Below are 18,347 nucleotides of genomic sequence, written 5' to 3' on the forward strand. Positions count from 1 at the left end.
AAACTGTTTTTTCTTCAGTGCTGCACCAGTTTATTTATTTATTTTTTAAGTTGACTGTTTATTGAACTCCTGGGATTTGGGACAGTTTGGAAACAGTATTTGTGAAGACACTGGTGCTTACACCATAGTTATACACCAGTTAGGTCTAATGAAAGTTTTATTCTGTTTGTAATTTTGATTGAGCTTTTATATTTAAAAATTTTTTTTTCTTTATTGTTTAAGGTATTACAAATGTGTACTCATCCCCCCATTAACCCCAACCTCTCCCCCACCCCACCCCGCCCCGCACTCATACTCTCATGCCCCTGTTGTCCTTGTCCATTGGTTAGGCTTATATGCATGTGTACAAGTCCTTTGGTTGATCTCTTCCCCTTACCCCCACCCTCCCCTACTTTCCCTCTGGGGATTGATAGTCTTATTGCTGTTTCTCTGTCTTTGGGTCTGTCCCTGTTCATCAGTCTATGTTGTTCTCTATATTCCACTAATGAGTGAGATCATGTGGTATTTATCTTTCTCTGACTGGCTTATTTCACTTAGCATAATGCTCTCCAGTTCCATCCATGCTGTTGCAAATGGCAAGAATTCCTTCTTTTTTACCGCAGCATAGTATTCCATTGTGTAGAGTACCACAGTTTTCTAATCCACTCATCTGCTGATGGGTACTTAGGCTGTTTCCAGATCTTAGCTATGGTGAATTGTGCTGCTATGAACATAGGGGTGCATATATCCTTTCTGATTGGTGTTTCTGGCTTCTTGGGATATATTCCTAGAAGTGGGATCACTGGGTCAAATGGGAATTCCATTTTTAGTTTTTTGAGGAAACTCCATACTGTTCTCTACAGTGGCTCCACCAGTCTGCATTCCCACCAGCAGGGCAGAAGGGTTCCTTTTTCTCCACATCCTCTCTAACACTTGTTTGTTAATTTGTTGATGATAGCCATTCTGACAGGTGTGAGATGATACCGCATTGTCGTTTTGATTTGCATCTCTTGTATAATTAGTGACTTTGAGCATGTTTTCATATGTCTTTCGGCCTTCTGTATGTCCTCTTTTGAAAAGTGTCTATTTAGGTCCATTGCCCATTTTTTGATTGGATTGTTTATCTTCCTTTTGTTAAGTTGCATGAGTTCCCTGTAAATGTTGGTGATTAAACCCTTATCGGTGATATCATTGGCAAATATGTTCTCCCATGCAGTGGGCTTTCTTGTTGTTTTGCTGATGGTTCCCTTTGCTGTGCAAAAGCTTTTTTTTTTTTTTTTTTAAATATATTTTATTGATTTTTTACAGAGAGGATGGGAGAGGGACAGAGAGTTAGAAACATCAATGAGAGAGAAATATCAGTCAGCCGCCTCCTGCCCACCTCCCACTGGGGATGTGCCCGCAGCCAAGGTACATGCCCTTAGCCGGAACCGAACCCAGGACCCTTCAGTCTACAGGCCAACGCTCTATCCACTGAGCCAAACCGGCTAGGGCAAAAGCTTTTTATTTTGATGTAGTCACATTTGTTTATTTTCTCTTTAGTTTCCATTGCCCTAGGAGCAGTATCAGAGAAGAAATTCCTTCGGCATATGTTTGCGATTTCGCTGCCTGTGGATTCCTCTAATATTTTTATCGTTTCCCGTCTTACATTTAAGTTCTTTATCCATTTTGAGTTTATTTTTGTGTATGGTGTGAGTTGGTGGTCTAGTTTTATCTTTTTGCATGTATCTGTCCAATTTTCCCAACACCATTTATTGAAGAGACTGTCTTGATTCCATTGTATGCTCTTGCCTCCTTTGCTGAATATTTATTGGGCATAGTGGTTTGGGTCGATTTCTGGGTTCTTTGTTCTATTCCATTGATCTATATATCTGTTCTTGTGCCAGTACCAAGCTGTTTTAAGAACAGTGACTTTGTAATACAGCTTGATATCTAGTCTTGAGATCCCACCTACTTTGTTCTTCTTTCTCAGGATTGCTGCAGCTATTCGAGGTCTTTTTTTATTCCAGATGAATTTTTGAAATGTTTGTTCTAGATCTGTGAAATATGCTGTTGGTAATTTAATGGGGATTGCATTGAATCTATAGATTGCTTTGGATAGTATGGACACTTTGATGATGTTGATTCTACCAATCCATGAACACGGTATGTTCTTCTATCTGTTTATGTCTTCCTCTATCTCTTTTTTCAGTGTCCTGTAGTTTTTCCATGTAAGTCTTTTACTTCCTTAGTTAAGTTTATTCCTAGGTATCTTAATTTTTTTGGTGCGATGGTAAATGGGATTGCTTTTTTAGTTTCCCTTTCTGTAAGTTCACTATTGGTGTAAAGAAATGCCTTAGATTTCTTGGCATTAATTTTGTATCCTGCTACATTGCCGAATTCATTTATTAAGTCTACTAATTTTTGTATGGAGTCTTTAGGGTTTTCTATGTACAGTATCATGTCATCTGCAAATAAGGACAGTTTTACTTCTTCTTTCCAATTTGGATGCCTTTTATTTCTTCTTCTTGTCTGATCGCAATGGCTAGTACTTCCAGTACTATGTTGAACAGGAGTGGTGAGAGTGGGCATCCCTGTCTTGTTCCTGTTCTTAGGGGAAATGGTTTTAGTTTTTGCCCATTGAGTATGATGTTGGCTGTGGGTTTGTCATATATGGCTTTTATTATGTTGAGGTATGATCCTTCTATTCCTACCTTGCTGAGAGTTTTTATCAAGAAAAGGTGTTGAATTTTGTCAAATGCTTTTTCTGCATCAATTGATATGACTATGTGATTTTTATCTCTCAATTTGTTTATGTGATGTATCACGTTTATTGATTTGTGGATATTGTACCATCCTTGCATCCCCGGGATAAATCCTACTTGGTCATGGTGTATGATCTTTCTGATGTATTGCTGGATCCGATTTGCTAGAATTTTGTTGAGTATTTTGGTATCTATGTTCATGAGGGATATTGTCCTATAATTCTCTTTCATTGTGTTGTCTCTATCTGGTTTTGGTATTAGGGTGATGCTGGCTTCATAGAATGAGCTGGGAAGTCTTCCTTCCGCTTGAATTTTTTGGAATAGTCTCAGGAGGATATGTTTTAGCTCTTCCTTGAATGTTTGGTAAAACTCCCCTGTGAAGCCGTCTGGCCCCAGGCTTTTGTTTGCTGGGAGCTTTTGATGACTGCTTCAATTTCTTCCATAGTTATTGGCCTATTGAGATTTTAAGAATTTTCCGGACTGAGTTTTGGAAGATTGTATTTTTCTGGGAATATGTCCATTTCCTCCAGGTTGTCTAGTTTGTTAGAGTAGAGTTGTTCATAGTATTTTTTAACAATTCTTTGAATTTCTGAGGCATCTGTTGTTATTTCGCCTCTTTCATTTCTGATTTTGTTTATTTGAGTCCTCTCTCTTTGCTTCTTGGTGAGCCTTGCTAGAGTCTCATCAATCTTGTTTATCTTTTCAAAGAACCAGCTCTTGGTTTCATTGAGCTTTTGTAATGTTTTTTTGGTCTCTATGTCATTTATTTCTGCTCTGATCTTTATTATCTCCTTCCTTCTGCTCACTCTGGGCTTTTCTTGTTGTTCTCTTTCTAATTCTTTGAGTTGTAGAGTTTAATGATTTACTATCATTTTTTCTTGTTTTTTTGAGGTAGGCCTGTAGTGCTATAAACTTCCCTCTCAGGACTGCTTTCATTGTGTCCCATAGATTTTGGATTGTTGTGTTTTCATTGTCATTAGTTTCCAGGGTGTTTTTAATTTCTTCTTTGATCTCACTGGTAACCCAATCATTATTTAGTAACATGTTATTCAGCTTCCAAGTGTTTGAGTTTTTTGGATTGTTTTTATTGTAGTTTATTTCTAATATTATGCCATTGTGGTCTGAGAAGATGCTTGGTATGATTTCAGTCTTTTTGAATTTGGGGAGGCTTTGCTTGTGACCCAATATGTAGTCTATTTTTGAAAATGTCCCATGGCTGCACCAGTTTAAATTCCCACCAGCAATATATGAGGGCTCCAATTTCTCCACATTTTCACTAACACTTTATTTTCCATTGTCATTTTAAAAAATTATGGCCAAACTAGTTTGCCATTGTAGTTTTGGTTTTCATTTTCTTAAGTGATGTTGAACATTTTATCATGTGCCTGTTCGCCATTTGTATATCTTCATTAGATGAATATTTATGCAAATCCTTTGCCCATTTTAATCTTGGGTTATCTTTTTGTTGATGAGTTGTAGGAGTTCTTTATATATTCTGGATACCAGACCCTTATTAGATAGGTGGTTTTCAAATATTTTCTCCCATTCTTTGGGATTTATTTTTACTTTCTTGATATTGTCCTTTGATGTAAAAAATAAAAAAACACCCCAACATTTAGTTTTAATGAAGTCCAACTTACTTTTTCTTTTGTTGCTTGTAGTTTTGGTATCATATCTAACCTTAGTTACTTTAAAATTTTCCTTTCTACTTTGGCTAGTGCTAAAATTTATTGAGCATTTACTATGTGCCAAGTCCCATGTTAAGTACATTATATACATTGTACCATGTAATTCTCAAACAATCCTGTAGGCAGGTACCATTATTAACATTTTTAATTGAATCTTTTCAATGACTCTATGGGACAGATAATATTGTCTTCATTTTACAAATAAAGAAACAGACAAATGAGGTTAACCAGCTTATGATAGATGGTAGAATTAGCATTTGAATCTAGACTTGAACCTTGCCCGTCTCATTTTAGGGCCCATATTCTTAACCACTTCATATATTCTCTTTGTATTAAATTAGCAGAAGCCTAACATCTTTCCATTATGGTTTTACTAGGCTTGTGGTCCAGAAGTAGTAACTTCTCCCCCCCCCCAGCCAGAATCCCTACTCTCATGAAGCCCCTTCCATGTCACATTTTGGGTGTCCCCAGAAAAAGCCACAGAGCATTTGAATCCTCTCTAAATCATATCGAGGCACAGGATTGATAGCTTTTTAATTCTTACACAGGCGTTTGCATTTTTAAAGAGGATGTGGAATTAAGTGAAATGAATCATTATCTGGAAAGGTTGTCAGTTAACCAAGTAAAGTGAAAAATTCAGGCAGAAGGTATTTTGGGGTTTTAGTGCCACCAGAAGGCATTACAAGTCCTTGCCTGGAAGTCAGCCCAGGGGATCAGCTGCCTACAGCAGATCCTGCTTTTCAGAGCTTCTTTCTTCTCCCTCTTCTGAACCGATGGGTTGTTTTTGAATGTGTTTTGTTTTGCTTCTTGGTTTGTTAGGTTTTTAAGTGGCATGCTATAACTATCTGCAGTATTTGGTTGGGTCAAGAGAGGAGGAGGGAAGGCTGAAGAGGGTGGTCATTAGGGAACTAGAGAGGACTGTGTGGGAGGAGCCTCTCTCCTGGGACAGCATATATGTACACTGGGCATTTTCTTTCTTTAGTAACATACTGTGCTTGAAAAAAATGTGTAACTTTCCCAAACCATGATGTTGTGGGAAATGCCTACAATATCTGGTTTTATGCATAATCTATTTTTTTTCCTGTAAATTTTTTACAATTAAAATATTATTAGAAGAACAAGTTACAATAGTCTTTTCTTATTTTGCATCACTTTCACTGATTACCTTTAATAAAAATGCAGGAAGTTGCTGCTGTTTTATTAACTTGCAGCCTGCATGCTTCTCTTTGTTCTTTGTTAGATATGAGCTGGCATGTGTTAGACTACGTTAGCATTTGCTCTTGGGACTTCAGTGGTTTCTAAATTCAGCACTGCTCAGCCGGTTCCCCCTTTGCTTGAATCAATCGAGACTGCTATTTTTAGCAACAAAAGGGAATTGAAATAGCAATTTTCTTTCCATGTAATAGATCCCCAAGTGGAATACTGATGCAAGCTCTCTGTCATTTTCTATTCTCCCCACCCCCAAAAACACTCAGAGGAAAGGCAGCTGTCATGGTTTGCGGCAGTATTAATCTTTAATCAATCGAGTGTTTTCTGCATCCAGGTGTTCAGGGAGAAAAAAAAGGATCACGAGGAGGAACCTGCCTGGAATAACTAAGCTCTTATGCATGGGCTCTGCAGTCAGAATTTGGTAGGCCGTGGCAGCGAATAGACAGAAGAGCTAAAAATAGCATGTTTGCTTCCAGTGCTCCTCTATTCTAGTCTATTTTTGATGTTTAATTTTGATAAGTTGATTTGGTACTTACTAAAAATATCTGTTCCTAGCAAATTGAGGACAAAAAGTAGAATAATTGTAACCTACACAAACTAAAGTATTGTTGTTGACTGTATAAAATCTGGAAGCTGAGCCCTGGTCAGTTGCCAGTATTTTATATAATCTGTAACAAGCTAGATACTTTCGGATGCCTAGTTGGGATATTCTTTATATTTGTCAGTTTCCATCTTCTCAAAGGCTTGCAAATTTTGGTTCTGGTGTTATATTTATATAGGAGACATAGCCTTTTTTATTTCCTCTCTCCCCTTCTTTTTTTTTACCCCTACCTCAGGTCTGCCCCTGGCCATCATATGTACTCCCACACCCCATAGGATTGTGGGTAATACCTGAGGCTATTGGTTATGGGTGATACCTGTAGCAATTTTTTTATTTGTAAGGTCAACAGTGGTCACTCAGACCCTTATGGCAACCTATATGATGAATGCTAGTAAGAGAGAATACAGAGTACAATTGGGACAGAGAGTTTTGAGATCCTGTTAGTCTAGAACAGGGGTCCTCAAACTTTTTAAACAGGGGGCCAGTTTCACTGTCCCTCAGACCGTTGGAGGGCCGGACTATAGTTTAAAAAAAAACTAAGAACAAATTCCTATGCACACTGCACATATCTTATTTTGAAGTAAAAAAACAAAACGGGAACAAATACAATATTTGTATTTGCATGTGGCCCGCGGGCCGTAGTTTGAGGACCCCTGGTCTAGAGGTTAAGGAAAGAATGGTGGGAGAGGAAAATTCAACCAAAAACCTCAAGGATGGGAGGGAGATACTGGTTGGAGTGAAATTGGGAGTAGCAGGAACAGCATTTGTAAAGAAAGAGCATATTATCTTGGAGGAACTGAAAAAATTTCAGTATGACAGGCAGTCAGTGGTAAGAGGAAAATGATGGTGTTTGGAAGACCTTGTAAAGAATTAGGGCAGTGGGAAGCCATTGACAGGTTTTAGGCAGGGAAGTGATCAGATTTGCCCTTTGGAGTGACCACTTTGGTTGCAATGTGGAGAATGAGTTGGAGAATGGGAGCAGGTGAAATAGTTAGAAAGTGGCTGCAGTAGTTTTTGTGGGAGATGAATGATGGTAGCCGCATGTAGTAGTTGTGGAGAGAAGTGAATGGCAAGAAGTTTTAATAATTGGCAATAGGGAAACATTGTCACTTCTTTTTTTTTCTTTTTTTTTTAAAAAACATATTTCATTGATTTTTTACAGAGAGGAAGGGAGAGAGATAGAGAGTTAGAAACATCGATGAGAGAGAAACATCGATCAGCTGCCTCCTGCACATCTCCTACTGGGGATGTGCCCGCAACCCAGGTACATGCCCTTGACCGGAATCGAACCTGGGACCTTCCAGTCCCCAGGCCGATGCTCTATCCACTGAGCCAAACCGGTTTTGGCATGTCACTTCTTGATAGGAGAACGAGATCATAAAAGTGGTGTTTCAGAAAGTGAATTCTTAACTGTATAGCATGAATTGAGTGAGAAAGCACTGAAGGGCTCACTGCACAAGTCCTTGTGCATTGGGGTAATAGCTTAGATTGGGATGATAGCTGTTGTGAGAATTAATTGGATATCAGTGAATTACCTTGAGTAAATATTCCTGTAATGATGTGAATACTAAATATTTTGTTTTAATAACTTACTTTACTGACAGCTTACTCTTGCTTTTCTGGACCTATAATAGTGACTTTAACAATATGGAAGTTTATTTTTCAACCAGTTTAAAGAAGACTAGAATTTTTATATGTCTGATTATCTGTGGTCAGTAGTAAAAAAAAAAATGAAACGAACCCGGGACCCTTCAGTCCACAGGTCGACACTCTATCCACTGAGCCAAACAAGCTAGGGCTGCAGTCTTTTTAATATTAGTCATTATGGTGGGTTTTCAGAGCTAAATTTGAACTGCTGGTATTGCTCCAGGTCGTTCAAATTTATATCAAAGTATACCACACAGGTCATCTTTTGTCTAATTGGTGGCTCCTCGCTATGTATGATCAGTTCTTAATTATAATTCTTAAACTAAACTGTTACTGTTTCTCTTTTCTCAGTTGTCACAGGTGGTACTGATGGAATTGGAAAATCATATGCAAAAGAGGTAGGTAATTTTCAAGACCTTTCTTTTTGGTATTAAAAAATACAAAAACAAAATTCATATAAAACTTTTTATCATAATAAGTTGGAATTGTGAAAAAGTTAGTGTAATTTTATTTTATATTGTGTAAATATGAACAGTTTTTGGTTTATATTTATTTACTTAAATTTTATTTTTGTAATTACAGTTGACATTTAAAGCTATTTTATATTAGTTTTAGGTGTGCAACATAATGGTTACACAATTATACAATTCACGAAGTTACTCCTCTGATAATTTCAGTACCTACCTGGCACCATACATAGTTACTACAATATTATTAACTATATTTCCTATGCCATATTTTACATCCTAGTGACTATTTTGTAATTACCTATTTGTACTTCTTAATCCTTTTACCTTTTTCACCCAGGTCCCCGAGCCCCCTCCCATCTGGCAACCCTCAGTTTGTTCTCTGTATCTATGAGTTTGTTTCTGTTTTGTTTGTTTCTTTTGTTTTTTAGATTTTACCTATAAGTGAAATCATATGGTATTTGCTTTTCTCTGTCTAACTTATTTCATTTAGTATAACGCCCTCTAGGTCCATCCATGTTGTCACAAATGATAAGATTTTGTTCTTTTTTTATGCCTGAGTAATATTCCATTGTATATATTCCCACATCTTTTTTTATCCACTTGTGTATTGATGGGCACTTGGATTGCTTCCATATCTTGGCTATCCTATCTAATAATAGACAAACATGGTAATTAACCGTACCTCTGACACGCTTCCCATCGGCTAATCAGGGCTATATGCAAATTAACTGCCAACCAAGATGGCGGCCGGCAGCCAGGCAGCTGAAGTGAACAGGAGGCTTGCTTGCTCCTGTGATGGAGGAAGCCAAGGTTCCCCGCCTGCCGCTGCTGGGCTCTGAGCTGCACTCTAAGAAACAATGTTGCAATTATAGAAGCTAAACAAACCTAGATACCTGCTTTCAGCCAGCCGGGCCTCAGCCAGCAGGACCACAACAGTGTTTCAATTATAGAAGCCAAACAAACCCAGATACCTGCTTTCAGCAGCCGAGGTCTCAGAGCTAGAGCCTGCCTCAGAGCTAAAGCCGGCTCTCATCTCCAGTAACAGCCATAGAAGGTAAATAAATCCCAGAATAAAAAAAAAAAGAAAAAAGGCGAGGTTGGGAGCTTCAGTCACCTGCCAGCCTGAAAACGGCCCTCAGCCCCTCACCCAGACTGGCCAGGCACCCCAGTGGGGACCCCCACCCTGAAGGGGGTGTGACCAGCTGCAGGCATCATCCCCTCATCCAGGCTGGCCAGGCACCCAAGTGGGACCCCCACCCTGATCTGGGACACCCTTCAGGGCAAACCAGCCGTGCACCAGGCCTCTATCCTATATAGTAAAAGGGTAATATGCAAAATGACCCTAACAGCAGAACGACTGGGAATGACTGATCACTGACACACACTGACCACCAGGGGGCAGACTCTCAATGCAGGAGCTCCCCTCTGGTGGTCAGGGCGCTCTCACATGGGAGGAGCTCTGCTCAGCCACAAGCCAGGCTGATGGCTGCCAGTACAGTGGTGGTGGTGGGAGCCTCTCCTGCCTCCTCAGCAGCGCTAAGGATGTCCGACTGCAGCTTAGGCCTGCTCCCCGCTGGCATGTGGACATCCCCCGAGGGGTCCCAGACTGTGAGAGGGCACAGGCCGGGCTGAGGGGACCCCCCTACCCCGAGTGCACAAATTTTTGTGCACCGGGCCCCTAGTTGTAAATATTACACCATAATGAACATGGGATACATATATCTTTTTGAATTAGTGTTTTAGATTTCCTCAGATATATACCCAGAAGTGGAATTACTGGTTATAGTTCTGTTTTTAACTAGAGGCCCAGTGCACGAAATTCATGCACTGGTAGGGTCCCTAGCAACTGCCAGCCGCTGGCTGGGTACTCACTCCCTTCCCCCAGCCGGCCCCTCCCCCCTGGTCGAACTCTGGACAACTCCCGGTCGAGGAGACATACTGTGTGCATACTGTGCTTTTATTATATAGGATTATTTGAGGAATATCCATTCTGTTTTCCATAGTGACTGCACCAATCTACAATACTACCAACAGTGCACCAGAGTTCTTTTTTCTCACATCTTGCCAACACTTGTTGGTTGTTAATTTAATGATGATAGCCATTCTGACAGGTGTGAGATGATATCTCATTGTGGTTTTAATTTGCATTTCTCTGATGATTAGTAATATTGAGCATCTTTTTGTGTCAATAGGCCATTTGTATGTCCTCTTTGGAGAAGTGTCTATTCAGGTCCTCTGTCCATTTTTTAATTAGAATGTTTATTTTGGTATTGAGTTATATGAGTTCTGTACAAATTTTGGATATTAACCCCTTAGCAGATGCACCATTGGGAATATGTTCTTTCATTCAGTATGTTGTCTTTTCGTTTTATTGATGATTTCCTTTGTTGTGTTTTTCTTTGTTGTGCAAAAGCTTTTTAGTTTGATGTAGCCCCATTTGTTTATTTTTTTCTTTTGTTTCTCTTGTCTGAGGAGATATTTCAGAAAAAATGTTACTAAGAGAATTATCAGAGAATTTACTGCCTATGTCTTTTAGGAGTGTTATGGTTTCGAGTCTTAAATTTAAGTCTTTAATTCATTTGGAATTTATGGTTTGTATGCTATATGGAATATATTATGTAAGAAGGTGCCTTTTTTTTGAGTAATTGGATAGTCCTCAGTTTTGAATTATTTTCCAAAATGTGGATATATTATTATATAGGTTATATTTCCGTGCTAGTTTATGGTATCATTTTCATGAGAAAGACTTTGATGGATAGAAAGATATTGGCAGACACAGGCAAAACGTTCAGATTCTCTGGAATGTAATGAAAGGATAGGAAACCATTAGTTTGAAGGCCATCATACAAAGCAGGAACCTTGGCAGTACTCTTCAGGGAAGCTTCCCTGCCTTCCAGTTCCGAGAAGGCACCCACAGCCTATGACACTGCCCAGTTGAGATGAAGATCCTGGTGGATCCACTGAATCTCTCATTTGTCACTCCTAAAGGTTCTTCTTCCTTGTTTAAAAAATCCTCTTTTGTTTTTCTTTTCTTTCTTTTTTTAAATATATTTTTATTGATTTCAGAGAGGAGGGAAGAGGGAGAGAGAGATAGAAACATCCATGGTGAGAGAGAATCATGGATCGGCTGCCTCCTGCAAGTCCCCCACTGGGGATTGAGCCCACAACCCGGGTATGTGCCCTTGATGGGAATTGAACCTGGGACCCTTCAGTTCGCAGGCCGACGCTCTATTCACTGAGCAAAACCAGCCAGGGCTCTTTTGTTTTTCTAGTTTATTTTGAATAGCAAAACTACAGAAAAGTTCCAAGAAGAATATAATGAACACCCATATACCCTTCACTGGGATTCCCCAATTATTAACATTTGCCACATTTAATTTTATTATAATTATAATTTAGATGGACCGTTTGTGAGTTATAGGCATCACAGTAATTCACCCTTAGGTATTTCACCCTGAATCTTAAAATGTTCACCCTTATAACCAACAATACAGTGGTCAAAGTTTAACTTGATATAATCCTATATAATAAAAGCCTAATATGCAAATTGACTGAACAGCAGAATGACTGGTTGCTATGATGCACACTGACCACCAGGGAGTAGATGCTCAATACAGGAGATGCCCCCTTATGGTCAATGCGCTCCCACAGGGGGAGCGCCACTAACCAGAAGCCGGGTTCACGGCTGGCGAGCGCAATGGTGGTGGGAGGAGCCTCTCCCGCCTCCGCGGCAGTGCTAAGGAACATCGAACGGGCAGGCAGTAAGGAGCGAGGGGTCCCGGAACGCGAGAGGGTGCAGGCTGGAATGAGGGACCCTCCCCCTAACCCCCAGTGCACGAATGTCGTGCACCAGGCCTCTAGTATTTCTATATAACATATAGCCTACATGCAGATTTCCCAATTGCCCCAGAAACTTTCCTTGTAGCTCATTTATTTGTGGTTTCACATCTAGTTAAAAACTATGCATTGCATTTAGGTGTCATGTCTCTTGATTGGAAGAGTTTCCTAGGCCCCCACTCCCGCCCCCCCTTTTTTTTGTAACTGGCATTTTTGAAATATTCAGACCAGTTTATAAAAGTTTCTCAGTTTGAATTTGTCTGATTGTTTTCCTGTGATTCGATTCTAATTAAACATTTTTTAGCATGATTGCTACACAAGGTGCTATTGTATCCTGACTTTATCTTATCAGGAAACACAAGAAGTCTACTTGTTTTATTATTGATTACCTTAAGACAAATCATTTGGCCCTGACCAGGTAGCTCAGTTGGTTTGAACATCGGTCCTCTATGCCAAAGTTATGGGGTTTGATCCCCAGTCAGGGCACATACAAGAATCAACCAATGAATGCATAAATAAGTGGAACAACAAAAATTTATCTTTCACTTTCTCTTTCTCTCTTCCTCTCCCTCTCTAAAGTCAATAAATAAAAATTATAAAAAAGAGATGTCATTTATGAAAATGCTGCCCACCATAATTCTCCATTATAAAGGTGCCTTTCCCCTTTGTAATTAATAAGTAGTATGTGGGGTGGTACTTCGAGACTGTGTGAATATCCCATTTCCCAGCAATGATTTTCACCTAGAGATTTTAACATCCATTGAAAAATTTTGCCTAAATTAGTTATTACCATGGTGGTTTAAAAATTGTGACTTTTCTAATGATATCTTTTCTTCTATATTTAGTAGATGCTATTTTTCTATAAATAAAAGCTTTTCCTTATCCTCCCTCCCCTGTTAATTGAAAAAGAGAAAACGACATACCAGTTTGGACTCATGGTTTCTTTAGTGGTTTTACAGCAGAATAATTTAATAAATTATTACCAACCTTTGTTATTTTTATTAAAAAATGTTCTATATCTCCTCATTTCCAATATCGCTTATTATTTAATAAAAACCAACTTTAGAATTTAAGACTGGAATATTAGTTTAGTAAATCACTAATAGTGCATAGCAGCTAATTTATGACTCATTTATATGCTGTGTGGAATAGTTCACTAAAAAGTTTTGTGTATATTATGATTTCAAGAATTCAAACAGTATAGCTGGGTGCAAAATGAAAAGTAACAGTCTTCCTTCTAAAACCTTTTTACATTTGTATACTAGCTTGATTTAGAAAGATAATCCTTTGGGGAGTCCTGTAAAGTCTTTATTTTGGATTGCCCATTTATTACACTGGAATTTATTTGTTTGCTTGTATGTTGTTGTTTTTAATGTACTAGCATTTTTATTGACTTGAGAGAGGACGAGAGAAGGATCAGCTGCCTCCTGCATGCCCCCAACTGGGGATCGAGCCTACAACCCGGGCATGTGCCCTTGACTGTAATTGAACCTGGGACCTTCAGTCCGCAGTCTGACACTCTGTCCATTGAGCCAAACCAGCTAGGGCTGTTTGCTTGTTTTTTAACTTGGATTATCATATGGTCAGGTTTTCTTAAAATGAGAATATATCTAATGTCTGTTTTCAATAAAATGCACAGGTATGACTCAACTGTTTGGTGTCTCTTTTGCTATTTCAGTTGGCAAGGTGTGGAATGAAGGTTGTCCTTATCAGCAGGTCCCAGGATAAACTGAATGAGGTTTCCCGTGAAATAAGTAAGTTCTCACATCATCCTCCCCGCCCTCATGATTAGAAAATAAGTACAAAAGCTTCTTTCTCATTCTGTTACCAGGCTGTTTTTAAGGTGGATCATCAATTTTTTCAAATTAATATAGGGCCACTATAATTTGCTTAAAATGTCTTTTGCTGACTCATTTAGTTTGTCAGGAGTCAAATTCTCTGATTATTTTATCATGTTCCACTTATATATTTTTTGTTGCTTCATTTTAGTATACTTGTGTGTTTTTTTACTTATTGACTTTATTGTCTCTAAAATATGTATTTTATATGATTGAAGAAAAATACAAAGTATAGCGTGTGTGTGTGTGTGTGTGTGATGGGGAAACTTTTGAACTTTCTTCTTTGTCAGCTGTGCTTGACACTCGAGCTACATATGCAAAGACTTTTTAAACTGATATCTAATTAACCAGCTAGATGGATAAATCAGTGCTGTCCATATCCTTGGTAAAAGTTACTGATGTTCCCAGTATGGGGCCTATGGCTGGTAGACTTATCAGTATGATGCTTGTGCACTTTTTTCTTTCTTTATTGATTAGAGGGCGGCGGGGGGGTGGGGGGGGGGTGAGAGACAGAGAGACAGACAGAGAGAACATTCATACTTTGTTCCACCTATCCATGCGTTCACTGGCTGATTATTGTATGCACCCTGACTGGGTACTGAACCCGAAACCTTGGTGTAGCGGGACGATGCTCTGACTAACTGAGCTACCCCTCCGGGGGAGATGCTTGTGCACTTTTACACCTTTTATGCCCACAAGTCACATTATTTACTTATTAAGAGTCAGTTGTGTTGGTTCCCAAACTCATTTATGCATTTGTTATAAATATTCTGTAAACTGATGCAATCTTGGTGTAAAAAGGGAAGTTATTTCTATAAAAACTAAGTTGAATGCTCCGAAAAAAGTGAGAAAAGGGAGTTTTTTCAGAAATTAGGGGCTAATAAGACAAGTGTGAAATATTGGAAAAATTATAAAAAGAAAGAAGAAATTTACTCTCTGATTATTTCATTGTGTTGAAGCTTTTGTTGCATTTTAAAACAACTGGAACTGCCATATATGAATGCTGCATTATGGGTGTGGTTTATGCAAGAAAGACTGGAATTCCAGTCAGCAGATCTAAACTCAAAGATAAAGGCCTTGGCCCCACATAGAGGATTGGTGAATGATTCTACTTATACATGGTTTAAATTAAAATAAAATGGTTACAATGTGTATTTATCATTGTATAGGATTCCTTGCTTTAACTGACTTATCTAAGTAGCCAACTAACAAACTGCCCCAATTCTTTGAGAAGAGGGGATTGTTACTGTATTTTATTATTATTTTTTCGCACCTTTTATTGAGACATAATTGACATATAAAGTTATGTACTAAATTTAAGGTCTACAATGTATTGTGTTTTTATTAACATTACCACCTACTACTAACATTTATATAGTGCTTTATTATTTTACCTCACATGTATTATCCCCTTTGATCCTTCATGCATCCTTGTGAGGTATATATTTTTGTTATTTCTTTCCAGACCATATCTCGTTCTACTGGACAAGTTACACATAGATGCATTTAATTTTTTAGGTGAAAAATGATCTTTATAGATTTCTAATATTACGGGTGTTAAATTTTTTTTGACCCCTGAGAGCACAGATCTTTACAAAGGTAAGCATGTGGTATATAGATACACGAGAAGTCCTTGGCATTTAAGGATTTTAACTTTCAAGGTTTCAACTATGTAAATGCCACCCTGAAAGTCCAAGACACAGAGTATTTTGTAATTTTGCTGAGGTGTGAATTTGAATGAAGCTGTGACACTAATGAGCCTGAGGTGTAGTTACTTAAATAGTAGCTGATCTTTGCATACTGCCTGGATCTTAGTACTGTTTTTTTTTTTTAATCCTAACTCGAGGATGTATGCTTATTGATGAGAGAGAGAGAGAGAGAGAGAGAGAGAGAGAGAGAGAGAGAGAGAGAAAGAGAGAGAGAAAGAGAGAGAGATATTGGTCAGTCCTTTACACAACCCGACAGGGGATCGAACTCACAACCTAGGTATGTGCCCTGATCGAGAATCAAACCTGCAACATTTTGGTGTAAGGACAATGCTCCAACCAACTGAGCGACTCAGCCAGGGCTTAGCACTGTTTCTTTCTTAATTGCCAAAAAGTAAAAGTTCATATGCAGAAAAGAGAAACTTTTGATTAAATGGAATGTTATATTTTTAAATGCTCTGATATGAATGATTGATACAGGAACAAGAAAAGCCACCTCATGACACTCTTTCAAGAAAGTGCTACAGCCTGTACAAAAATTGCTTAACGAGTCAGAAGATCTACTTTAATGATATTTGAGAATTTGGTTAACTTATGATCTGAGGTGACATGTGACTGTGGACAGAAATATGATTGGAGTAAGACTAGATCCTGTTCAAACATTCATGATGGAACAGATGGTGCTGGTACTGAATTGACTTTTATTATAAGGAAATGTTTTGTTTTTTTTCCTTGTTGAAAAATTTGAAAAACATTTTTTTCTGGGAATAATAAAAATTTAATGGAAGACGTGATATCAGCAGACCAGTCCATTCGTTCTAAGCTGAAGTACATGGAGGAGATTTATACATTTGTTCAAGTTTTCAACTCATTGTAGATCATCTCTTTGGGAGGATAATGTTTTCATGAACAGATCTATTGCAGGAGTAGAAAGGACCAAAATTTAATGTTGGCAAAGACAGACTAACTCTGCTTATACTTTCAACACATCTTCATCAAATGCCTGTGTCCCAGGTTCTGTGCCAGGCAGTCAGAACACAGCGTGAGTGAGGTAGATACAGTCCTTGCCCTCATGGAATTTATATGCTAGTGGAAGAGACAGAGAAACATAAAGGTCAAAAAACAACAACAAGCAAAACAGAAAACCGGACAAGTAAATAATTGCCATTTGTAGTAAGAACCAGTAAGAAACAAAAAAGGAGCTAGAGAGAGAAAATGGAGAGATTCTTATTTAGTAGCAACATGGCGAGTTTTATTAACTGGCAGGGCATTAAAGTGCCAGGTTAATAACCTCTTGCCCATATAATTGTACTCTTGTTATGAAGCTGGAGCCTTGGTGAAGGGAGTATTCACTGGGCCCTCTTGATATAGAGGTGGTAGGGGTTGTGTTTGCAAGTTACATGTGATAAATCCACGCCAACATTCCTGTTTCCATAAACTCTCGGATCCCTGCCTCTACATTATGCCAGGCAAGTTGTGACCTCCCAATCGTATTAATTGTAGGCTATTATGGGGACCACGATAACTCTTAAGAATCCTTTCCAATTGTATAAGCTAACCATTAAATTATAAATCTCTGGTAAGTGACTCATATTAAAAAAAAAAAAAAAAGGCCCAATCTGGTGTTATATTCTCTTTTCTTCAGTCTAACAGTCTTAGAATTCATTCTCACACAGATGTCCCAGGTTTCTACCAATACAAAAAAGCAAAATCTTGCAATTATTTGTGTGTGTAAGTTAACTACTTTGTGATCAGACTTGGTACTTCTTTCCCAGAGAATGTTTGCTGGAACCCTATTATGGGTGGCAGTAAGGCATGGGCCAGTTGGGTCTTGAGAAGAGGAATTCTCTTGCAAGAAAACCACCCTTAGAGTTATGGTGAGGTTATTACAGGTTCTTGAAGCCAGGGAGAGCTAGTCTCTTCAGATACAGGAGAGCAGGCTATTTTTATTTCCACTGGCTGGGGAGGCTCAGAGTAACTTTGGGGGTTCAGGATTCTCGGCTTCAGCTGAGTCCACCTAGATATCCTATCCTGTCTCAGGATCTCACTCTTTCTCATTCTGTGCTTTCACTTTTACAGGAAACATGGTGAGTCTATGTGGAATTCAACTTACATTGTAATTCTGCAACTGGCACAGTTAAGTCTGATGTTAGCAAGGTGAGCTCAGTGGCTATATAAAACATAAAAGTTTTTATTAGGGCTGCCATAGTAATTCTCTCTTCTTCTGATCATAAATCTGAGCTGACAGTTTAAAGATCCAAGCTTGCTGTTTTCTTTCGGGAAGTGCTCCAGTGCATTCAGAAGCAGCCCTACCATGTCCCAATCTTTGTACTTATTTTTGCCAAACTCAAATGTAGTGGTCATTTGGTTTCATAAAGCAATTCTTCAGTAAATACTTCATTATAACCAGCAACCAGTGTTTATTTGATGAATGGTGATGCTATTACATGATGGATCAAATCAAACCAATACAGAAGTCTTCTGAGAAAAGGAAACCCTCATGCACTGTTGGTGGGAATGCAGATTGGTGCGGCCTCTATTGAAAACAGTATGGAGGTTCCTCGTAAATTAAAAATAGAACTACCTTATGACCCAGAGATTCCACTTCTGGGAATATATCCAAAGACA

At 38.6% G+C, this 18,347-nt stretch overlaps 1 protein-coding gene across 1 annotated transcript in view; it reads left to right on the forward strand.

Moving 5' to 3' along the window:
• Window positions 1-18,347, forward strand: part of HSD17B12 (hydroxysteroid 17-beta dehydrogenase 12) — a 128,009-nt gene that overhangs the window by 34,712 nt on the left and 74,950 nt on the right. The window contains exons 2-3 of the mRNA XM_081098846.1: window positions 8,220-8,266; window positions 13,854-13,929. Coding sequence (XP_080954972.1) covers window positions 8,220-8,266; window positions 13,854-13,929 — 123 coding nt within the window. The remainder of the gene's footprint in view (window positions 1-8,219; window positions 8,267-13,853; window positions 13,930-18,347) is intronic.

The sequence above is a fragment of the Myotis nattereri genome, assembly GCF_964212035.1.
Source record: "Myotis nattereri genome assembly, chromosome: 9".
NCBI lineage: Eukaryota > Metazoa > Chordata > Mammalia > Chiroptera > Vespertilionidae > Myotis > Myotis nattereri.